The sequence below is a fragment of the Vanessa cardui genome, chromosome 2 (genome assembly GCF_905220365.1).
Source record: "Vanessa cardui chromosome 2, ilVanCard2.1, whole genome shotgun sequence".
Classification (NCBI taxonomy): Eukaryota; Metazoa; Arthropoda; class Insecta; order Lepidoptera; family Nymphalidae; genus Vanessa; species Vanessa cardui.
Window position 1 is genome coordinate 10,527,085 of NC_061124.1, and position 26,818 is coordinate 10,553,902.

Here is a 26,818-nt window from a genome sequence, read left to right on the forward strand (position 1 = left end):
AACCCCCGCTTACGAGATAAAATAAACATTACAAAACAAACAACTTGCAGCCTCATTCGTAAGATAAGAAATATTTTATCGTTGACTAAATGCTTCGAGCGCTGTCTATCGTAACTCGAGGGATTATAGAATAGCATTAATGTAACCTTGAAAACCCCTTTAAATATCGTTACCATTGGAAACAGTAGGCCGATGATGAATTTAGCTAGGAAACGTGTTTTCAATTCAATAGACCGCCGATGTTTAAATCAACAATCTACGTTATGGTACGTTAATTTACGCCGCACACGCTAAGCATATCAATGAGCCACCGGCGGCAGTGCTACGAATTTGATCTAATCAACGATTAACAATTCAACACCAATTGTTCGCGCCTAACACAAAAATAACCGTCAATGTTAATCAACATAATGTACGCGTGCCTACTAGGGATAATAGCATAACACGTGAACCTGATTACGCAACCTTCGTATGTTATACGCTACCAATACCCGATGGGCCTCCGGAAGAGCTATAAATACAAAAAGGTTTCTGATTTGTGAGCCTCTGGAGCGCCGAATTGTAAATTCTAGTCGACTAGTCAAATCGAAAATCGTTTTCAATCAGTTATTCGTGCCACGTCTAATGGAACGCTCGTATAATCCCCAAGGGCGGTGGACAATAGTCTGGAGAGGTAATTTGCATGGCTGTACACTAAGTACGCATATTCGGCACATTTGCATGCCCGAAACGGGACGAGCCGCCGTCAAGACCGAGGACGAGGCGAGTCCGGCGCCGAGCTGATGTAATCAAATCACTGTGTCTACCAATAACAATTCTCATTTAAATTTCAGGCCTCCGAATTGTTATGATGACATGAATTTATTACACATTATTCTGAATATATCTAGCAACGCATCAAATGGCTGTTCACGTTCGGAGATTAAGCTGAGACACGTGTAGATTAGAGCTGTCACAGTAGCAGCCACGAAATGAATCGAAGAACATATGACAACAAAAAACTGTGAGAATCGTTTATTTTTTAGGTTATTCATATTCTAGTTCGCCGCCATGTGGGAATATGGAATGCGTAGACAAAAGGTACTCACTTCCAGCCGGTAGAGTATCTCGAAAAGAGCCATATTTCGTTGCTGTGCGGTCGGAAACAATGGCAGCGTTTACGCGCACGTTGACAGTTACACGGCCTCTGCAAAGAAAAAAAATGCAATGAATATTTTAAATATTCACCCTGTATCATAGTGACGGGGCACATCGCGGTTGCCACAGTTACGTATAAAATATAACTCAAAGAAGTTTAAATCAGAAGAACCAATAACACACACGCGATTTAAAATGCAAAGCGTTTTCATTTCCCCCTGCGGGCGGCGGCGGCGATTCTCTGAAGCGAGTTCGCACGGGCGCGGAAATTACCAGCGAAATCAGTAACGTTGCGCGGGAGCGGATATCCGGCGTGGACAAACGCCTTACACTATCACTAAAAATCTTACAAAATACCCCACATTTACTTAAAATAAACTCCTAACTAAAACGCTTATACTATTAAAAATAACATAATGGAAGATTAGTAAAATTATCAAAATATACTTTTGTATAACATTAATTGGATATACATTCTACATATAAATAAAATACTCTATTCAGTTGAATTTCACATACTATAATGATAAGTAAAGTTCTGAGAGTCTATTTTTAATATCATCAACTCAGTAGATATAACATCAATACCAAGTAACTTAATGCCGTTTTGCATGCGAAATATATTTAACTGCAAAAGAGCCACATTTCGTGCCTAGATAGTTGCCATGACAACCTGAAGCTTTCCTTGAATATTATAAAAGATCTGTCAACTAGGATACATTTTTAGACAAGCATGATTTTTAAATAAACAGGAATAAACAGTAAAATAAAATCACCAAGATAGATATCACATATATAGTTGAACTATAGAGGTATTCTGTTCGAAGAAATTCGAAACTCACCACAAAACACGACTGAATAGTATAGGCGATATTAACATTGTCAAAATTTCACGAGTGATATACGAAGTGAATTCTTACAGAATCGGATTGCTGATATATTAACGTAGGCCTATAATCCTTTTAACAATAAAAATAGAATGAATCCGAATTTTTTTTTCTAGAACCAATTTACATAGCAGCCTAACTAAAACGTTAAAAGCTTCAAAATGTAAATAAGGGCGATATCGATAAAACGAATGCATGTAACCATTAACATTAACACACCCCACGTCCATTCACACGCGTACCGAGTACCTACCAACAATGGAGGTTTAACAAGTGCTGGGATGTTAGTGTTAAGGAACAATGCGGACTTAACAGGATTCTATACGAAAGTGTTCATATTCATACAGTAGGTATAAAATTAAAGTCGGGTCTGAATACATTTATCCTTTGTTGGTAACATGGAGCTAGGAAAGATTACGGTAACGAGGAGAAGGCACGGTTATCGGCGATTGTGGAGCCACGATGGAACCTTCATAAAAGTTTATATCGATATTCGCTATCTACGTTCATCTTACTCATTTTATATATACTAATATTATAAATGTGATCAAAAATCAAAATCAAAATATACTTTATTCAAGTGGGCTTTTTCAAGCACTTTTGAATCGTCATATAACAATTAAGTGAAGCTACCACCGGTTCGGAAAGTAGATTCTACCGAGAAGAACCGGCAAGAAACTCAGTAGTTACAATTTTTTAAATTAATATATCCTGCCTGGAAGTCAACAGGTATTAATTCCACGCTTTTTTATCATCTACAAAATCTTGTATCGAATAATACGCCTTTTTTACGAATGTATTTTTTATAAACGATTTGAATTTACGAGACGGCAAAGTTAAAAATGTGTGCGGAATTTTATTATAGAAATGGATACCTTGCCCCAAGAAAGATTTATTGACTTTGCGGAGTCGGAAACTTGGCGTTATAAGCTTATCCTTACTTCTAGTGCATATACAATGATTATCACTGATTTTATCAAAGTGATCAATGTTACTGTGAATATACATGATATTGTTTTAAATATATTGCGACGCAACAGTGAGTATTCCTACTCTGTTAAAAACATCCCGAAGAGAGTCTCTAGCTAGTAAATCTGTCCGTCTATCGATCACGACCAAACCGCTGAACCGAATTTGATGAAAATTTGGTATGTAGCAAATTTAAACTCCAAGGAAGGAAATCCTTTTTTGCCTAACACATGATAATCAAACCTCTAAAACGTGAGCGTAACCGCGGACAACCACTAGTATTATATATGCGAGAGTTATGTGTATGTATGTTTGTCCCACAAACATATGGACATAAGAAATACCATATCAATTAATTATGTCGTGAAACAGAATACATGTTCGTATTACACATAAGATTAATTATAAAAAAAACTAATAATATTCTTAACGACAACTGTAGCTATTTATAAAAAGTTTACCTCATACGATGATAAGAATATGTCTATAAATTACTTTGAGATAAAGTGGCTTAATATCTTGCCGGCTCTTCCCAATACAATCTAGATTACTATCGATAGCTTTACTTGTAATAATCTTGTTGAATGGCGATCACAAAAGTTTTCTCGGTTAAAGCATAATAAGTCTCGTGAACAAGACATTCGTAGATAATGTAATATCGAGCTCCACCAAATAAAAAAATGTGGTAAACATCCCGTTTTAAATACTTGTACTAATAAAATTAACCATGTTAATTTAAAATCTTATATAGCATAACATGATTTCATTTTTGATCAGCTATCAATAAGCTTTCAAAATACGAGTAGACGTCACCAACTGATTGTGGTCACATCCGTACACTATCGATATTTTATATTATGTTCAAATAAACCCATTGAAATGTTTACATATATGATTGTAAGATCGATTTACAAGTAACATATAAAAATATATTATATTTAAATATCCACTGGCTGTGCATACACCCCGTCTTCACCCGCGCCCAAATCATATATTTTATATTCCCGCGCTTTCCGCGATTTGTGTCACTCGAGGGGACAGATACATAAATACACAGATAAAATATATACCCATATACAATATAAGTCCAATAATAATTACTATATTATTACAGATCTGTGTACACTACATCCAGCATAGCAGTTGATTGGCAGCAAGTAACAGTAACAAATCCGATATTATTTATTAATAGTTTTGCCTACGTACACTAAAAGGAGAGTAGGCGATCAGTTAGGCAAACAGTCGCGGAATTTAACCCCAATTTTGTCACAGATTTAGGTTTTTGGATTGATTTTGATGTATTAGAGCTGTGCGTGTTTCAAAAAATCCAACTTCTTTTGGTAACTTTTGGAGACTCACAATATCAAAGATTAAGTTAATAAATAAAATAATAATAATTATTATTATTTTGTTTTTTTATTTTTTATTTTTATGAGGTAGCTGAATCCTACACACACGGGCCGTAGCCAAGCGCTAGTAGGATTATTATTATTATAAGATTAAGAATTAATTCGCTGTCTTTGTTTCAAACGCAGTTCTCACATTTGAAGACCGAATATTTTTTAGCATTCAGTTAGTAAAAATACGAGACGATAAAACACTTTGTGTTGTTTTAATGTTGTTTATTTTTTTGTTCTGAACACCTTTTATGGTATATACATTCGCAGAAGAGGTTATTAAAATAATCATCGTATCGTTCGTAGTTGGGTCATATTTACATAAAGACTATTGTTATTTTTTTTTCAACTATCTACGTGTCTAGCGCTCCAATAGGTGCCATTAAGATTCAAATCTTCGTTTCTCTAGGAATCGAGGCAAATGTTGCCGACGATACCGCATCCGATCTATCGCATAACGCGTTCGTACATACTGATGTAACTTTTTTACTTCTGCCAAATAAAGACTTGCATTTTAGGGTTCACTGTCATCAAAAAAATGGTCATCGTTGTTTTTTTCGTATATTATTTAGATATTCAATTTACCACGAAATAATGCTGTTGATTTTTAACTGAAAACCATATAATTTATCTGCCTGGTTTTATGTTTCTTTCACTCCCTTTTTGTTCAGTATATACCTATTAAAATTAAACAATTATCAACAATTATTAACGCTCTTCGCGATCAACGCTCTTAAAAAATAGTATAATTACGATTGTAACCTATAATTAGTGGGTATGTTTCAATATTACGCAATTTATTGTTTATAATTATATCCAAATTAAATTAAAATAATAAAGAACTTTTCACATGCAGAACAAACGATACCACATCCAATATCGTTATGGCTTTAGTGAACCCGTCCTCCCTTACTAATATTGTCTGGTCCACAGCAGTCGGCACGAAAAGCCGAAACTGGAATACCGTTAAATATTTACAGTGCGGTTGAAAACAACCGTCCAAACTTGGCGACCCAAACTAGAACTAGTAATTTAACTATTGTCTTATTAAACGGGACGTATTATGGTGGAAATTATTATGTACAGCAATAATATATAGTAATAAAGTACTTTAGACAAAAGCTCTCCATTATTAATAATATAAAATTGATTTGTCAATCATTTCGCTACTAACGTTCGCCTTATATAATTGTGTTATTAAAAACATTCTTTATTTGAATAATATGTTATTATTTGTTTTCTGTCAGATGTTCTTAACGCAACATTGAATTCATAAATTATGAAATGACAGTGACATCGAGTTTTACAGTTTGAAATTGGAATTTCATTTTAATATACGACCTCTGGCACCGAAAGAACCCAAATAATAATATAATTGGACATTATGCTTTTGTTACGCATATGCAGCACAAACCGTGTCATCATAATACAAATCATAATGCGTTTGCAAGTACGTAACAAACTGTTTCCTTACCAAGCCAAAAGGACTAACATGTATAATAATAGTTTGTAGAAGAATAATTTTTGTCAAAATTTTTTTAAGAATTAAAAAGTTAATACTGCGTAGTGTTTTGTCACCACATGATAAACACGTTTAACGCACATGTGATTTAAAATTCGCGTTTAAAACAGCGATTATTTATCATACAGATGGAGAGCTGGACCATTAGATGGTCACCATCATCCAGACTATATATATATATATATATATATATATATATATATATATATATATATATATATATATATATATATATATATATATATATATATATATATATATAATATAAGTCATTTAATAGCCAATACAGCATCAAACTTAGGAACTGAGTGGGTGGGACCATTGTGCCTGTGGATAGACTGGCTCACTCAACTTTCAAACATGAACACAACGATAACAAAATGCGGGAGAATATTTGATCAGCAGATGGTAACCCAAGCGGAAAAAGCCTTACCACTAAGATTTTTTTTTAATTCGCGCGATATTTTTGTATAGTAGCATTGTCGAGCTCAAAGCATTGCAAAAAAAACGCGTGAACCTGCTCACTCGTGCGCCGTTATTCATAGGAGAAGGTCGCGTTCTTCGCCTTCCGCTCCGACAACTGCGTTGCCGGGAAAAGATTTATAACGCTATATTTTCGATCACCTTTATATTGCGTCTCAAGATTAATTTTAGTTTTGTTACCCATTTTAGACGTAAATAAAATTCACTAAATATAAACTACGGAAATCACGCGTTATTTTACTCTTTGAATACAAATGCAAATAACCATATTTTCTTGACCGATTATCTCTATCTATCTAAATAATATTTACGACCCCGAGGTCCTCCTAAAAAATATCAGTAAACTAATCACAGCTATCAGTCGTGTAAGGGATGATAGCGAACAAACATACACTACAATTATAACATGAGAGCTATGTCATAAAGATACTAACTAGAACTATAAATATTATATATTTTAAGTAACAATATTGAAAAAAAAAAAATTATACGTTAAAAAATGTTTTTAAATATATTCACTTTATCATAACTTTAATAACAAAGGCAATGAAATCGAAATCAAATATACTTTATTCAAGTAGCCTCTTAAAAGCACTTTTGAAACGCTATTTAACAAACTATAAAGTTAGGTGAAATTATAAAGTGTACTGAACCACCTGTTCGGAATGCTGATTCTACCGAGAAGAACCGGCAAGAAACTCAGTAGTTACTCTTTTTTAACATTCGATACAATTATATACGTATACAAAATACATCCTACCTAGAAGTTAAGTATTAAATATTATTAGCTCCACGCTTTTTGTTCACCTCAATATGCATTTACCAATGATCTTTTTAAAAATATTTAAATTGAACATATAAACAATCACGATAACTTTTTATAACTTGTTACAGAATAGAGAAATAATATCTCACTGTTACACATTCTACAAGCTACCATAATTCATCATAAATTGTACAGAACGAAAGTACTTAAAAAAAGGCTATAACGATCATAATTATAAAGTGCCACTTGACCACATAGAACGCAATTAAAACCAGCCCACTGCTTCGTAATTACTCGATAACTAGTTGAACGGATTCAGTTTAGTTTTTATATAAAAATAAAACTCAAAGTGACAACTTTGATGAAGAGCTAAATATAATATCAATATCACAAATAAAGTAAAAAAAAGTAAAGTAAAGTAACAGCCTGTAAATTTCCCACTGCTGAGATAAGGTCTCATCTTTCATTAAAATTAATGAATGATGAAATTAGACACATGCAGGTTTCCTCACGATGTTTTCCTTCATCGGCGGTGCACGAGATGAATTATAAAAACACATATTAAGCACATATATATAGTGGTGCTTGCCTGGGTTTGAACCCGCAATCATCGATTAAGATGCACGCGTTCTAACCACTGGGCCATCGCAGCTCAATATCATAAATATTATATTATTATTATACGAAGCATCTTTGACCCATGAACTCAAAATCGCTATTAATTCAATTATCGTCAAATAACGGGCAGTTTCGGGCAATAATTGCAGATATTAATTAAAAACAACGCGATAGGAAAACATTAAGATAAGCTTTTCAAACTACGCTTGATAATACATACGTTTATCATTTAAAAATTTAAACATCATTAAACATTTTAGTAACTAGTTAACGCGCGCGGCTTCGTCTACGTGAGAGTAGAGGGACTCAGGTTTTAGGAATTAAATGTCCTTTCTACCCTCGACTATGTTTATATGTATGTATGTGTGTGTATTAATAATGCAGATCGGTCATCATCCATATATGGTATGCAAGACGTAAAAATAAAACTCATTTTAATAGTTAATATAAAACATACATTAAATGTAAAAAAAAAGGTTACTACGCTTCATTATTCGAACGCTAATATTATATAACGGTTATTACGTCTTTACAACGTTAACTTATAAAATTAAAACTGATTGCCTTGCTAAGGCCGCACTTATAAAGGCGTGACGTTAGATTTTCTTTCAGAGTTTCCACCATTTTGTTTTTTGCAACGTCATCGCCCACACGCCTGCTTTAATAGCTTGTTGGCTGAGCTCCGCCACTTCACATGATTTTCACGTTCCCCTAAGATTTTTCATTGAGACTTTCCATTTAAAATTGATCGAGGATTAGTTACGCGACTCCCCACATCTCGGTTGATGGAGCATCACCAAAAAAAAGTTGACTGATCGCTGATGCGTTAAAAAGGTTGATTTTTTTATGAAGGGGAGAAACACTGTCTCACGCTCTGAATTTATTTTGAAATTTCGAAGACTTAACTTTTTGCTCAATTTTAAAGCTGGCAACATTTATCTTCTAAATGAAACTATTTTCACAAAAAAATAAGCAACAAAATACTGGCCGTAGGAAACACGGCACCATTAATATATGATAGGCTTCAAGGCGAATCTTTCAAACCAGCAGAGTGACACGCTGATTAACGAATTTACGATATAGGTTGCGGGGGCGGACTCCGCGCTGGCATAGTTACAATTCACATAATTCTACAACAAGCTCATCAATATTCAAACTCAATGAAATATTAAGAAGTTTTAGATTGAAAATTTAAATTATTCATTTTTGATTATTGCAATTATCAAATTGTATATCAAGTTTGATTGTGCGTTGATTGAAGAAACAACTTTGAGTAATAGGTACAATTACTTTTGTCACAGTAATATTAAGCATTTCATTAAATTATAAATCAATACTTACTATATAATCGATATAATCGACTATTCATAAGTCAAGGACAAAAACTTAAGGGTTAATTTAATTTACCTTCAAATCGAGATCCATGACTAGGTGTCTTCCAAAGGAAGTCCCTCCAGTCTTCTGTATGTGGAGGAAGACCATCACGTCATGCGCATTCAGGTCGAATCGAAAGTCATCGTGCAAGACCTCGTCGTACGAGAGACCGGGCTGAGCGATTAAGTCCGGCAGAGGTCGCCCTGGAGCCTCCGCATATGTGAGCGCTAGAGATTCTGACATCCGTTCCCTTGGCGATAAGGCGCACACCTAAAACAAAGACATTCGTTACTGCCAACACTATATTACAAAAGTTCACTATCTAATAATTTAAGAGCGTAATATACGAGAAACATTTATATTCCAGAGGAACAGAGATATAAGATAAATTCATTTTATATGTCGAGCAAAACTCCAATATATTTAAAAATTAGACCACTAAACGTTTTAAAAGAATAAAATTAGTGAATTCGGTGAGTATATAATTTTGTTGGTTAATGTTCTAGAAGGATGAAGGCACAATTTATTTCCATTGTTTCAAATGGAATATTATAACTTAATTTACCAAAAAAAGGCAAACCATGATAATAAAATAGCTGTATATTTTCTTGAACTAAGGTTCGAAGTAAAATGGTACAAGTTCGCTTACTAAAACTAACTACCAGAAAACAATATATATGTAGTATAAATTAAATATGAAGGAGTCAACTGCTTTTTTAAAAATATACATGTGTGACATACGCCATTAAATAAACAAAATGATTTATTACTCCGATGTAAAAACGAAAAACATATAACACAGAATTTAATAACCGAATAAAATTCCGAAGCACGGAAACAAAGAGAATTGAAATAAAAAAAAAATTATAAAAATGTCATTTAAAAACGAAAAATCAATAACTACACGAGGATTTACACGAAAACATGAGAATATTTTTTTATTACGAGCTTATATGCTATAATATAAAAAATTCGGATAATCGTACCTACATATCAGTTTGACTGCTACTACATCTAAGGAATGTTTCGTTTCATATTTCTTATGGTAACATTCTCTATGAAGTGTATTTCTTCAAGCGGTTCAAAATAAAATAGTAGAAAATCTAATTATAAACGTAATACTACTGTCTCATCACGAAGTCACTTGACTTAAATTTTGCGACGCAGACACAAGAAAGGATTTTTACAAATTACTTCTTAATGGTATGGGGAACTATACCGAATTGAACTAAACTGTATTTTACCCGTGTGAAGTCGTGATTGGTAGCTACGTTTCCATAGCTTCGAAGTCGTATAACGTCATACACGTGACTCAAAAACGATTACTGATGTACAATAACAATCTGATTCATATAAAACGGGCAATTATATATCGATCCGAACTTCAGCATTGTTTAAAGCAATTAATTATTAACTTTTAACTAGAATACATTGCATGTTTACAACAGGGGGAACTAAATCAAATACAAACACGATTACACGGGATAAAATTAAAAAATGGCTCGCCATAGTAACTGTAATGTCATCTTAATGTTTAGGGTAGCGCGAAGGTTGAGAGGGTGACGAGATAAAGAGCCTATTCGCACCCCCTCTTGTTTGTTCGCTTTAATGAAGTGGGCCGGGCCTTCATCCATTAATATACAGTCGCAATCAGCACTCTACAGGATGTTATTCGGCCAAGGTTCATCTCGCACCTAAGATTAGATTTGTTTTTACTTAGCAACTGTTAATTGGATGACGTTCTCTGGGACGTTTCATTGCCTACAATTTTGCACAATTACATTTAAATTTATCTGATTGTTTTTTGTGTCATCAGAAAATAACCTAACATATTATTTACACTGTTTAATAATTTCTTAGATAATTTAAATATATTCGTTACTAAATATGTTACTACTTTCGTAACTATGTTTGTGTTTAACTTATGCAAAAGCCTCGCGGAAGTTAGACGCTGTCCACTTGTACTATCACCATACCCATCCCGACAGTTAATCACTTCTCTAGCGTAAACAAATGACAACGCTTATATACGTCATAACAATTACTAAACTATTGTGTCTAGTTTACTATCACTGAATATGATAAAAGTAAACAAAACTTAGTTCATACAGATAATAAAGAATACATTAATCATTATTTACTTATCGTAAGACAAAACTTTAATAAATAGGGAAGATGTATAGCCCAGTTTCTTAAAAACACTGCCATGTGTAAGATAAGATACCGGCCAATCAACCTTATATTGTTCGAATGTTGAACGAACCAGTGTAACTACATGCACGTAACATCTTAGTTCCCAAGGTTGATGGCGCATTGCCGATGTAAGTAATGATTAATATTTCACAGCACTAATGTATATGGGCGGTGGTGACAACTTACCATCAGGTGGCCTACTTGCCCCCACGGCTACAAATTACATAAAAGAAAAAAAAAACTTAAATAATGAAGCTTTGATAAATGACAAAGTAATACATTATTTAAATTGAAAACCGTACATTATTCCGTATTTTCTAAAGATTTTTCACAAGGTATATTCAATGAAACGTTCTCCGTTCGACCTCAGATAAGATTCTTTTGCTGGGTGGCATTTGTTAATTGGGAAATGCTGTCCACGAGACAGCTTTCCAAGGGGATCACGTTTCTTATGCGGCGCTTGTGAATTTAATAAAGTTTCTAGACGATCGACCTTCTATTTGACTCAACGGTTTTCTAAATACTTTGCAGTTTTCTCTAACCATTGCTTTTTGCTTAATTAAGGACAAACCTTAGAAGAAGTTGATTGCGAAAATTTATCGTAAGGTTATATTACTGACAATTTTAATAACAAAAATTATAATCTATACTAATATTATGAATGTGAAAGTAGCTCTGTCTGTCTGTCTTTAACTGAAAAATGAACCGAACTTGACGAAATTTGCCTTGAAAAACTTATTTTGCTTAACACACGACATCGAACCCCCTAAAACGCGAGCGAAGCCGCGGGCGACAAATAGTTAAAAATACATAAATGAGGTGTGCCAATAAAATTTTATGAGTTATTACCGTTACGTCATAAATCTCGGATCACATAGAAATATGTATTGAGGCTTCCCGTAACGGAATTATCAAGCAGTCATTACGAGAGCAGAGAGCACGTAAAGCCATTGATCCTAATCCTGAACTATTCTCGATCGTAACTGATTACGATCCCCTAAAAACTTGAATTCGAGTAAATAATGTGCATCTGTGCACACATTGTGCTCTATAGTATCACGAGAACAGTTGGTTTCTGGCATCACGTTGGTCGCTGTGACTTCAAATTCGATGACGAATATCATTTTTGCATAGCTAATTATGTCAAGGTTTTAAGAGTCGGAGACAAAGTAACCGGTTCGTGAATATTTTTCAAATGCTAACAAAACTATAATAGATATAACTAAATGTAACAAAATTCGTAGGTTTCTATAATTCTTACAAAGAGTACTCGAGTTTTGGTCATATATTTTTAAGTCGTAATAACTTGTCGTCATGTATCTAAAATCATAAAAGATACGTATTATGAAGTTGCGTGAAGAAAGATTACTAAAGGTAAATTATCTTTTAAATAGCACGACTTGATAAAAACTAAAGTATATGGAAAAACTCCTATCAATTATCAAGTATATATAGAATGACAACAGAATGACAAAAATATTCAACACATGTTCCTGAATTAAAGATGAGTGAGCTAATATTTCAAGGTTAATGGTGCATTAGTGATATATGGAAAAGTTAACATTTCTTACTATGCTAATGTCTATAGGCGGTGTTGACCAATCACGATCAAGTATCCCATTTACCAGTCTGTCAACCAATTTTAATACAATAAAATCCAAACCAAAGTGCTGGCAATACTGGTCTGAAAGTATTTGACTTCCCGTCTTCAGTTTGTTTTTTTTTTTTTTCTAAAAAAGAAAATAATTCGGAAGCTTTTATAAGGACCTAAACAATTGAAATATTGTACGCAGTATGTCGGCCCGAGGCTATTCGGGGCGGCTTTACGATTACAGTAAATGATAAAATAAATAAAACTCCGCTCTGAGCAAGTTTCCATGTCGTAGAATTACTTAGGAAGTGGTTTTGATATCGCGATGTACTGTCAACATAACCTCTCTCTTCTTTTTTGCTACATTATTTATAAAGATACATTAAACGTGTTTTTAATGTGAATATAGGAAATACATCATCGTTTAAAAATATACATTCGAAACTTTTAGCTTTAATAAATAATATATTTGATTTAGTTTAGAAAGGCAAGTCCGCACTTGAACAATAATTTTAATAGAATATATCATGGCTCATAGACAAAAGTCTAGGAAGCCAGTTTATGTATAGAGAAACTATCAATAAACTAATTTTAGTCTTTAATATATATAAAATATTTATTGCAAACATCTCAGTAATATTAAGTTTAAAAAACGTTGTTTTAACAAGCATTATTATAAAATAAAAATCGCGTACTAGACCATACATCACCAGCTTTTAAAGTGTGTAGTGTACTATACATCACCGGCTATCTAAAGTGTGTACCCGTACAAAACTTCAGTTCAATCAAGTCGAATGGAACTGGTTTAACATACAGTATACACTGTACAGTTGCAAGATTGACCTACATGTACTGACGAAGAAAATAAGTAAAAAATATATAAAGTAAATTTACAAATGGAAATACATATATACATATTATTATTGTTTATACATGTGATGGACGAGATTTTCTATCCTTTATTTTTACATGAATGTGCATTCAAAACCTATATTTACTTTTAATTAAGTTTACCTTATCAAATTGCTTTTTAAAAGTACTGGTTAGAGCCAGCCAATAGAGATATAGTACAGGCACATGCGACATAACATCTCAGTTGAAAAGTTGGCAACGATGTCAGGAGACATTAATGTTTTTTTACTGCAGGAATGTATATGGGCAGTGGTGACCATTCACCATCAAATGTGTCATTTGTCAATCTACTTTTACACATTTAATTTTCATATATTGTTTAAAATAAAAAATAAGTTATTTTTTTGTTCATCGTACATAAAAGCTTTGAGACGCAAAAATATTTCCTTTCTAATTTTAAAATATCATGGAAAAATTAAGCAAGTATAAATAATAACGAAATAAGCGACATCAAGATCGTATGACACGATAACGGAATTAATTAAAAAAGGCTTTGTGTACTTTTAATTTAAACTTGCCATGTCTGTTTCCAAAAAATTACTAATATTCTTATTTTTCATTAAAATTACACGACAAACTTCTTGGACTGTGGACGAGAACAACCTCGGGCATGGTTATCAAATGTCCGACTTTTACAGTGCGGTAATTTTATTATATGGGTAGTCACAGCCTATGATAAATATTATCAATTATCACCAATGCATCAATAACCTTGGGAGCTAAGATGTTATATCCCTTGTACCTGTTACACTGACTAACTTACCCTTCAAACCAGAACACAGCAATACTTAGCAGTACTAATTTTGGCACTAGAAAATCTGATGTGTGTGAGGTACTTATCCCGATGAGCTTGGACAGAGCCCTACCACAAGTATTTCCATATTTTCATGTTGGTAATATATATTTTTTGTATAGAATAAAATTATTAATCGTAATCGACTAGGCTTAAAAGATGATATTGGTTTTGAGTTGTCAAGTTATCTAAAATTAACTTGATTTTTTAATTTACCGCAACTAAGCAAATCGATACAGCCGCAGCAACTAACCGCCTCCTTATGGTCATACGGCATTTACTTTGATGGTGTTGAAAACTCTACTGTCTTTTTTGTATGTAATAGGTTAGCGGACGAGCGTATATGCCACTTGATGGTAAATGGTCACCATCACCCATAGACAATGACACTGTAAGAAATATTAACTATTCCTTACATTGTCACTGCGCTACCAACCTTTCATATATCTCGTTCTTTACCCCTATATCCAAAAATTAAGATTGGAAGAAGTGCGCCAGATTTTATAAACGTTGCCAATGGTCCACTAGAGACAGATTGAGACATATCTTGATCTATTGTAAGTAACTATCACTTTTTCGGTAACGAAAATGTTATATGGAATAAGGAGCGAAAACGTGCAACCCCTAGTGTATAGTTTACGAAATGGTATTTCTCACTGTTCACTTTAAGACGAAAAAAGCGTATCTTTGCTTCGAGGACCTATTGTATATAAAATTTTAGTTGTTTACTTTTGACAAAAATCTGATACATAAAGGTTATTTATAAATAAACAGCGAACGCATTTCTGAGATAAGACTTTAAGAAAATTGGAATTAAGACAATTGTATTATTGTACAAATCGAATAAGATGCGGTGTGCGAAATATTGCGAAAAAGTCCGTATCATACTAATATGACTACGCACATTAAATACTAATATTATAAATATAAAGTAACTTTGTCTGTTTGTCTGTTGCTCTTTCAAGGTCAAATCACTGAACTGAGTTTTTTGATATTTGGTGTGATGCAAGGTTAAAGACCAAAAATGTGTACAGGCTACTTTTGTCAGCCAAACCTGACAACCGACCTAGATTTTGAAAGCCTTTGTCCGCGTTAGAATTCGTTTGGATTTGTTTTACTTAAATGCATTAAGACTGTAATTAAAGCAGCTTTTCGATTGTTATTTGATTAACTAAGAATTTCTGATCATTAATGTTATTTAACTATTTTTATACTTTGTTAGAGTCTTCAAGCTCCATAATCTTACTTCGTACTTTTGATTAAAGCCGGAGAAAGACCGCAGTGGCGTGCACTTAGAGAGTCCTATGTGCAGCAGTGGACGAAAACGGGCTGATAGTGATGATGATGACTTTGGATTAATAATATTATATTAATCTGATGCATGATAAGTTTTCAAATAAATTTTATACTGTTGATCTATGGAGTTATATTGTCTAACATCAGGTCATGGTTTCAATTAAAATGGAACAGAACTGAACTATAAGGATAAGAGGAATTGGCTTTTATTTTGTTTGCCGGATCAGACCTTAACAAAAAAAAACTACTCGTTAAATTTATACAACGCTAAACGACTATAAATAAACGTTCGCTTTTTTATTTGTTTAATGTTATCCCATAAACGTTAAACATACAGACCTACAAAGGTCAATAAAACACAATATTTCCGCAATTGAATTTTCTAGCTTCCAAGTATATATCTTAAACACCTCGTTCGATTAACTACGCTCATTACTTTTTAATAGAAATCCATTCGAACCGAACTTGCACTATAAAAGGTGTGTTTTGCTTCACCAAATACCAGGCGTCGTGAACGATCCTCCACGCCGTTTATTTTGATCCTATCACTACAATAGGCTATTATTGTCCCATCGCTGGACGGACGTGAGCTTTATCTAAGACATCTGCACTAGAAATAGACTGCTTCCTCGTAAATTGTGAAGTTTTCTTCCTTGTTTTGTTTTAGTACACATTCTTCATCGCATTAATTAAATTAGTACGAGTGCGCGCGGAAACCCAAATACGTAACCACAAAACGCAAAATGCTCATTGACGTAACAGATTTTAATGATATCTAATATTGTATCGGTTTAAATTATAATTAATATAGCTACTTTATTCAATACAAATGAATTAAGGAAATTAAGTCTTTTCAAGGTTACTGGCTTTTTCTAATTTAATATAGCTTGAACTTTATAAATTACTTGTAATTTAGTAACATGTAAACTAAAAAACTTTTGCCGTCTATTTCTCTTTTTGTCCGGGAATCTTGAAAACGGGTTAAAATTACAAATGTAAATAACTAGATTATGGATTATTATAGTTAGTTTTCTAAGAAACTGTCGAAGTCTCACCATCATCACTATTGGTGTAGTCCAATAAATTATATAGAGTATAACAAGCATAATTTAAGTAGGTAGGTTATAATCGTTAAATACCATTTCTGATGACAATTTATCGCAACTTTCTGTAAGACAAACAGCGTTGTTTTACTGTTATTAATATTGTTAAGGATATTTTACTATATCCTGTATAATACTTACATATTAACTGTTAAAAAAAAAACACAGCTTGTTATCAAGAAATCGGAGTTTTTCAATGAATACGATCAGTCTGCAAGTTTATTATGCGGGCTCTTGTATTAGATTACTGCCATTCATGCATCGACAGCCGTCTCCATAATAACGTTAACTATAGATACACGATACGGCGCCAGTGACTAACCATATTTACGATTCGTTGCGAAATATTACAAAAAAAAAAAAAAAACATTTCTAAACGTTTCTACGACGTAATCATATTTAGCGAAATATAAAGCCTTCGTATTATAACATTTTCGAATACTTTATTGTAATTATTATACAGTGTAACTTCGGTAAGACGAACCTTGATCTGAATCAAAAGCCTCCATTCGAAATAAGCTATTGTTCACGTACCTTCAATACAAACTTAAGTCGAAGTAATGTTCTTCCTAAAGTTAATTCAGTACATATTTTCCTCTACAACTCGTGAATTACTCGTAATAAACATGTTATATTGACCTCTGACTCTCGATTTTAACCGAAACGCCTCTTACATTTTTAATAAATTATCTCTGATTAATAATAAATACTGCGGAATCATTTCAATCATCAACCATTTTCACAATTTTGCGATAATTTGGAATTTCGATTCTAGGAATGGATTAACACTTTTTATTGTGGTTTTAAAATACCTCTTTAACTCAAAAGTATAAAATAGACAGAGATGGCATATACGCCTCTACATATCAAAACCCTCTAGAGCTCGATTAGCCTTCTCTCTCACTCGATTTTCAATAAACAGATTCCATCCATTGTATTAACTATAAGTTTTCCGTAACTACCAATCACATTCGAGTATTTATAAATACTGAAACCGTATCGAAGTAATGAAATATATACTAAAACAAACCGCTAGCGAAAACTATAGAGAACTATATGGAGGGAAATGTGGCTGAAGTTACAAATATACTATGACAAAGTATAAGCAGCAACAAAGCCACTGAATCAGTTATTCAGCATTGTTACAAAATGGGCGATATAGTACATATTTGTATATGTGAAATAACAAACATTTGTGTACGAGTAATGTTTTTACTTTCTAGCTAGGCTAAACTTTTTTTTATATAAAATATTGAAGTCCATTTCATATAACGCAGTCATGCAAGTGAGTGCCTTTGTGTTCATACAATTGTAGAATATACTCGTATATAAAAAGGCGTTAAGTTAATAAAACGTTATATTTACATACGTTTTATTACATTAACGATATGTATTGTTGTAATCATTACTTAGTATAAAATAAAGTCGCTTTCTGCTGTCTGCCTCTATGTATGCTTAGATCATTAACGGAACGGATTTTGATAGTTTTTTGATAGATAGAATAATTCGAGAGGAAGATTTTTCTATATAATACATGGACAATATAGTAAAGAGACACTGACAATTTTAGTTAACAAATTTTGTAGTTTATTTATTATAGTAGCAGTATTGACCCGTGCGAAGCCGGGCCGGGTCGCTAGTAATAATATTTAAAAAAAATATAGATTTATTGCAAATGTCTTTTTATTGAATTTATATTAAAAGCCGTGAATATCTTATTTAACTTTATCTATACTATAATATATTAATTAACTAATTTTACGACTTGCTTTGTACCTGCCATTTGTTTCTTTTATATTTATTATTATTGTATAGCTTTAAGTCTCAGCGTCAAGGACGACGATGTAACAAAAATCCAGTGGGGTTTTTGTTACATCGTCGTCCTTAAAAAAAGAAGATATATTCAATAAATAAATAAAATAAAGGTATCCTATCGCTTACTAAAATTTAATTCAGAAATTGCTTCCGGATATGGAATCTGAAAAGATTATATCTGATGATTAGGAGATTTGTACATTGAAATAAGGATAGATTGTGTATTTATCATCTACACTAGTTTCCGCCCGCAACTTCACTCGCGTATGAGAGAAGAGTGCAAGATTTACGTAAATTTTCCAGAATTAAACCCATGAGCTATTTCCAGATTATAACCTATCGGCGTGTCAAACTTAATTCAGTTCCGTTCAGCTGATCTGCCGTGATTGAATAACGAACATCCATCCATCTAAACTTTCGCATGTATTAATAAAAATTTAAAACATGTATATTTCACACAGCCAGGTTAAGCCCTCTTGATTTGAAGTCGCAAGCTAATGTAAAGATTCACGTTTTCTAACCAACTGTTAGAAAACTACTATTAAGCAACATAAAATTGATTCGTTTATATAATTTGATTATCAGCATTAAAAGCAACTGACCAGTCTCAAGGCGTCGTACTTGGTAGTGTGTGCAAGACGTAATGTCGGCAATTAAACGATCGATGCAGTAAATTAAACACGTTGTAACAAGATTAATTGCAGCAATGAACTAAACAAAGGTAACGGTCGCGTGAGTGGGACCTATTCACTGAATCTTATTGAAACACTCGCGCTGACCTGACCGCTGTGTATTGTGCACGATTAGTTAGCACTCCATACAAACATTCAACTAAAAGCCATGCTTTCGCTTGTATTATAACACTTATATTTAAGGTCACCTGGGCTTTTCAAAGATACAATCTATTATATTATAAGTTTCAAAGTAGCTCGCGTCTGTCTGTCTGTCGATCTTTCACGACCAAACCACTGAACCGAATTTAATGAAATTTAGTATGAAGCAAGCATGAACTCCAAGGATACATACATTACATATATGATACATTGACTACTTTTTTGTCATGACAACCAATGACACAACCACAGCGAGCGAAGCCGCGGGCGACTACTAGTATTACATAATTCGCTATACAGCTATTATATTAAAAATATAAAAAGGTTTTATTTATTATTTTAATGTTGGAATATTATAGGTATAGTATATATATAATAGGTATAAACCATTCCTTCGAATAACTCTATTTATCAGAATCTCATTGAAATATGTATATCTCGTAGTTTAAGAATCTAGGCGTAGGTACAGACGGCGGGAACCGACTTTGTTTTATAATATGTAGAGATAGAAAACACCTAACCTAACTCACCTTCATCTGTATAAAATTAAATTGCTATCCCAAGGTGTTTTGTAAAAATAAATGAACAATTACTATAAAACAGTCGCGATCGCAAAAGGCAATCTATCGACTGCGCTCATCCATCTTACCGAACGCCCACGTCTTTTTTCGTATGCAATTATTCAAATATCAATAATATTAAATGAAGCTGAAGAGTTTGTTTATTTGTAGGAGCTTATCTCCTAAACGAAACTCGTTTGCAAATCAGACGAGACAACTCATTGATTGAGAAAAGCTTTATGCCATATTACCTCTCTGCAATTTTTTTAAACGCTATCCCTTATACCATTGCGCTATTGACACATAACAACAACAACAACAACAGCCTGTAAATTCCCACTGCTGGGCTAAAAGCCTCCTCTCTCTTTGAGGAGAAGGTTTGGAACACATTCCACCACGCTGTTCCAATGCGGGTTGGTGGAATACACATGTGGCAGAATTTCTATGAAATTTGTCACATGCAGGTTTCCTCACGATGTTTTCCTTCACCGCTGAGTACGAAATGAATTATAAAGACAAATTTAGCACATGTATAAGCGGTGCTTGCCTGGGTTTGAACCCGCAATCATCGGTTAAGGTGCTCGCGTTCTAACCACTGGGCCATCTAGACTCTTGACACGTAAAATTAACAGAAATTTAAACCAGCAACTTTAAAAAGTCGATCGTTGATAAACCAATTAATTAAAATTGATATTCAATGTCATTTATTATATTATATTCTAGCAATAAAGCAAGACGCTAAAGATTGTCGATTTATAGCCGGACAAGGACCATTGGTTTTCATGTGTTTATTTTGGTTAATAATTCATCACGAGCTCTGCGGTGAACGTGATAATCGTGAGTAAGGCTGCCTCCTGTATCAGCTAACTCGCGCTGGAGTATTAGTGGATTAATGTTCGGCGGAGAGACCTCAAATAGACGTAAATTTACAGCCTGCCTTTTTTTTAACTACATATATCGGTCATTTTGACGATAAGGGTTTTAACATAATAAATTTCATTTAATAAGCTAGTTTAAATGGAGTCATTGTCACCGTTTCAATATCAATCATTATAAATACATGACGGCTGAAACAAATTTTCAAAAACACGTTTTGAAAAACGAGGATCGAAATTTAGTGCTTTCAAAAATCAGCATTAATATTTTCTAACATAGGGAATTGAAAAGCTATACCAGCCATATATTTATTCCGCTCGAAAAACGCATGTTCACGTTATGATATGGGGCTATAAAACCAGCGGTACCCACTTTGTCTAGTCAGGGGGACGTCACAGGATCGCATGCACATAATACCGTGAGGAGATTCTATATATAACATAGCCCACAAGTAGCTTTATTGACAAACGTTTTACTGCTCTTACTATGAACTCGGAAAGCTTCAAAGTTTTTAAGTTAAAATTTTCAACCGAATCACGTTCTCACAATTCTCATAACACAAGTTGATTATTGTTACTTAAAACATCTTTCAGTAACTATATTATAACAGCTCACTCATCTCAATGATACTTACGGATGTACTTTAAATTTATGTAAATAAATAATTTAATATCCACACAACTCTTAATAATTTTGACTATTCTATTGACATTAGTTGTATTAATTTAACACCCAAGTTTCCGTATTCCGAATTACATTACCTTTCAGGACTAAAGGTCTACAGATTTTTTTAGTTCACATAATTTGCTTGCACAAGTCATACTTACGAGATTGAATAGATGATAAAACAGCGTGAATCATTTGGTTATATTATTAAAGGACTATTTGTCGCCTACAACTTCACTCTTATTTAGTGTCAGGTGTTAAATAGGTATAAAAATATGGATGTTGTCCTACCTTGAGATTTGAACTTGCTTAATCAATTTCATAAAATAATGTAACAGACAAACAGAATTACTTTTTATAACATTAGTAAAGACAAACATTTAAACGTAAATACATAATAGGTATATATGTATATTAATTATTAGAAAATACTAATTACTGAGTTTCTTGCTGGTTTTAAACTAACACAATTCAATAAGAATTTATAACTACGATAGTTAGTTATGCCATTTATGAATTCATTCGCTTTGAATATGTATTATTACATACACAATTAGCTACATCAGATCATTTATTACGACATTTCTAAAACCTACGGATTATAATTGTTGGCTGAATATATTCCAAAAAATTAAAACGTTACTTGCCTTATAACATTCATATGAAAATTTTCTTTTACTTTCTCTTTGTTATTTAATAAGAAAATATTTTAAAACTCGCCCGCGGCCATGCTCATGTTTAAGGGTGTTGGTTTTTATGTGTTAGGCAAAAAAGTAGCCTATGTCCTTCTTGGAGGTCATGTTTGCTTCATACCAAATTTTATGAAATTCGGTTAAGCGGTTTGGTCTTTTTGGAAAGAGCGACAAACAGTCAGAGTTATTTTTTCACATTTATATTATTAATATAGATTAGTGTTAGGTATGTATTACATGCATTATCAATGCGTATTACAAAGTCTATATTTATACTAGCGTAAAATATGTATGATAAATGATTAATGTACATTTATAAATAAAGAAACGATTTGTAACAAATGATATTCAAACACTAGCTAAACGTACTTTACCCGAGCATACTATGTAAAATTTTATCTGTAGCACAAATACTAACTCAAACTATTTTACCCCATCCAGAATAAAAAAATAAACTGTGTCCTTTTTCGGAAACTCACACTATATCCATGCGAAATTTCATCTAAATCAGTTAATTGTTGAAAGCGTGACGAGGTAATAGACAGAGTTACTATCGCATTTATAAAAATTTTATAGCTTCTTCGTGTAATGAATACATCTTAACATACCACTAATTAGAAAGATTATTTATATCAAAAAAATAAACTCATACACAAACAATGCACGAAGGCCTTTTTACCAGCGCAGCTCTTGTCACCAACACCAAAATTGTATGTAAAACTTTAGCTCGTCGGGTGTGGAACTGGTTTGAAATTCAGTTGAAAGATCTGACTCAGGCATACGAACAGGTGAAGTTAATTAAAACTCGATATGATTGACTTCTATCGTTAATATTTTTAACAGACTTTGAACATAATCGTTTCTTTTCCCCCATACGTTTGTACGTGTGATTTTTCCCGGAAATTAATAAATGCCGGAGACTTTTTTAACATTCTTCATTTCTTTTGATGGAGTATTCTATACAGTAAGGAAATTTTGCAATATATATTAAGGCACAATTTTTATGTATAGAGGCATTGATGAAGATTAAGTCGCTTTATTTGATTTTTTCTATGTTCGTTCAAATTATTAAAAAAAAGTCGTAAGCATTATTATTTACTAAAAACATCCACAAAATAAGTACAATGTAACTTAAAGCTCGATGTTTCTAATAAAGTATGAAATAATTCAATATTAATTAACAATATACTTAATTCGAAATTCTTAGTTTCATAAATAATTACCAAAATTTTTTTTTATTTAAAATCATTAACAGGCTGGTATTCCGAAATTAGTTTTGCAAAGAAGTTACAAACGTACTTATTTAAAGCAATCAGTAAATTAATGAGTATCATACATTTGATATGTTGCACATTATATTATGTATGTATGTCAGTTATGCATGTTATCTACGTTTTGTATATAAAATACATTTTTTATTATTACACAGTAATATTATTAGTTAATGCGCAATATAAATGCAAGGCCTTTAATTTATTTTTCGTACACAATTATCGAGCTATCGTTAATGTTGCCATAACTGAACAATTTGCTATACACATCAGTACGCAAATTTAACACTATTTCAGGATGAAAAAACACCATGTGTTTTATGTTAACTTACTACATAAAAGGCATAATTGTCACGTAGAATCCAAAGGTATGAAATCCACAAATATTCCCTATACACACGCCTCCCTTCACTACTGGATTTATTTTCCTGGAACATCACCATATTATATGTACCTCGTACTGTATACAGTTATCTTCCGATAATTGAAAAAAGGCCTGATTGGCTTGACGCCTACCAAATGAGATGGCAAACGCGATGGTTTAGAAAAAATTTATGTATAATCTAATAAAAAAATATGTATATCACCTAAAAGAACTGGAGAGAGAAGATCGAAGAGAGATCTAGCTAGAGAAATCTTAATGACTACATCAAATCAAAGAGTAAAAAAGCTCCAAAAACACAGCTTCAATCTTCATTTATCACTCAAAGAGATAAAACCAATCAGAAAGTTATTCGAGCGGAAAGGTCAGCTCCTTCCATGGTCTATTTTTATCTAATCATTGACATTTAGACTTACCACCCAAGAATAGTGGGTCCTAACTAACTACTACGGCGAGTTATTTATAATGTAGCAATTTAATCTTTAGCCTTTATATTAGAGAGGTGTGCTGAGGCAATCCACCGTGGGCGACAGAGGCCAGATGTTATCCTGTCCATTATCATGCAATACGCAATCCTGACTACCGTCTCATGGATGACACGATCCATTCGACGCCAAATGAGGATGGCCACCATTTCCACGACGCGACGTACAAAATTGCAATTTAACTCTTGGTTCTGCAAATTGAATTTTAAGCGTGAGACCAAAACGAGTTGATGTTGTAATTCCAGTTACGTACACCAAGTCACTTCGAAAACATGTATTATTCTGATTGATTTACACAAGTTGTGATTAATTAACTTATCTATCATCTATCAAAGCTAATAAATGGTTTTAAGGAAATTATATTCTCTATATTCTTGTAACGTCGTACTGTAAAAATTCATCAACTACCAGAATATACAGCACGTATATTTTACCTTGATATTTACATTAAGGAACAGCCTGTAAATTTACCACTATTGGGCAGGGTCCTATGCAATTTTTTTTTTTAGAATTTTCAGAGCTTTTTTTCAATCCGGGTTTGGTGAATACAGGTCTATGTTTCTTACAATGTTTGCGTTCACGGACGAGGACGAGATAAATAATAAACACATTAATTACATGAAACTCAATCGATTTTTCTGTACAGGTTTTTTAACATGGCATCCATAGTCGGTAGGCCGATAATTTTTTCCGTAACTTTTTTTTCATAAATTTGGTAACCTTCAAAAATGATAATTTGTCTCTTGCTTTTGTTAGTTAAACTGGCTCACTCTCCATCCAAACCGGAACACAACAATACAAAGTATTAGTGCTTCGTATTAGAACATATAATGAGTAGAGTAAGGGCATTGGGTGAGTAACCCAAAAGGGTAGCAGAATTCCCTTCCAATAAATAGTCTTCTTACCGCAGGTTCAACTTACTAGACCTTTTCAGTAAAAGGTTCGAAACTAATTATTCAGTAATAATTAGTTCCGAATTTGTTACTATTTTTTGTATAATTAATTATTATTCTTAAATTTCACAAATTATCGAAAGAAATCGTCAGACTAAGATACAAAGTTACAGGAGATTAAATCTGTTAGTGTAGTTAAGCGATACTGATTATGTAGTTGCTTATAAGTACGAAATATTAATTATAAGTATCCGTACACGTTATGCCTAATTATCCTTTAATAAAACACTGCCGATGTCGTTACAAACTTAGATAGTGCGACTGGTCAATACGCATTTATTGAGCTTTTCTGACGAATTCTTAGAAACAGGCCGGTATTATGAAGTTAGCAATATTGCGCTGCTTTGCCTCCTAAAGCACCTAAAGTCTTGACTCTTGTCATATTAGGTTGCTGCATAATATGATTATGACAGTAAGAAATTAAAGACCTAAAGTGTTAGATTGCAGTTCCGTGAGAATACAAAAGTTAAACATAAAAGTGTTTGCGCACTTAGTTTTCCAGTTTAGTTTTGTGTCCTACTTTATCGGTTAGCATCTGGCTAGTTCTTAAGATGCCGCCAACTGTAGCCGAAATCAGACCGGAGTATTTAAAGTGTTAATAAGTCGCTATATGTTTCATTACCCATACAGCAACTTGTAAGGAACCAGACAGTACATACAATCAAACTAAGAGAAGAATACATCTGTTAACAGAGTTGTATATATTCACGTGAGGGAAACTGTGTTACAGGAGGAATTCCACCAGGATTTCATTTGGACCAGTTTCAATTTACATATTACACGGACTATGAGTACAAGTTTAATTTTTAACACGGCGCAGAGGCGCGATGTCCGTCGCTAATGGGCAGCGCCATGTTCGAAACAATCCTATATGGAACTTGCGCTGCGAGTGCCCATATACGGCTGATCCTATTCTCATTCGATGGGGACAACAAAGCTTTGAGAATCGTTATAGAAGTAACTGTGCTTCTAGCCGTTTCATTTATAATTGATTTTGGCGCATTTTTCAACATACTTATATATTTTCTTAATTAAAGATATCTCAATAAACAGTACAAAAATAATAAGGTATATTATTTGTTTTTTATCAGTATTCAACGAAATAATCCTTAATCATAAAATATTTTTGTTTACTACTTATTTAGGTGTAGGAAAGATAACATCGCATGTTAAATCCAAATATTATTTTTTAATTTGAATAATAATGAAGCAGTCGATGTTTGTAGCTCTTATATACGAAATTA

The 26,818-nt window shown here is 33.0% G+C and overlaps 1 protein-coding gene across 1 annotated transcript in view; it reads right to left on the reverse strand.

Annotated features, from left to right (window-relative positions):
• LOC124535914 (heparan-sulfate 6-O-sulfotransferase 2) overlaps window positions 1–26,818 on the reverse strand; it is a 115,005-nt gene that overhangs the window by 85,998 nt on the left and 2,189 nt on the right. The window contains exons 2-3 of the mRNA XM_047112319.1: window positions 9,187–9,423; window positions 1,089–1,186 (exon numbers count right to left, since the gene is read on the reverse strand). Of these exons, the coding sequence (XP_046968275.1) occupies window positions 1,089–1,186; window positions 9,187–9,423 (335 nt within the window). The remainder of the gene's footprint in view (window positions 1–1,088; window positions 1,187–9,186; window positions 9,424–26,818) is intronic.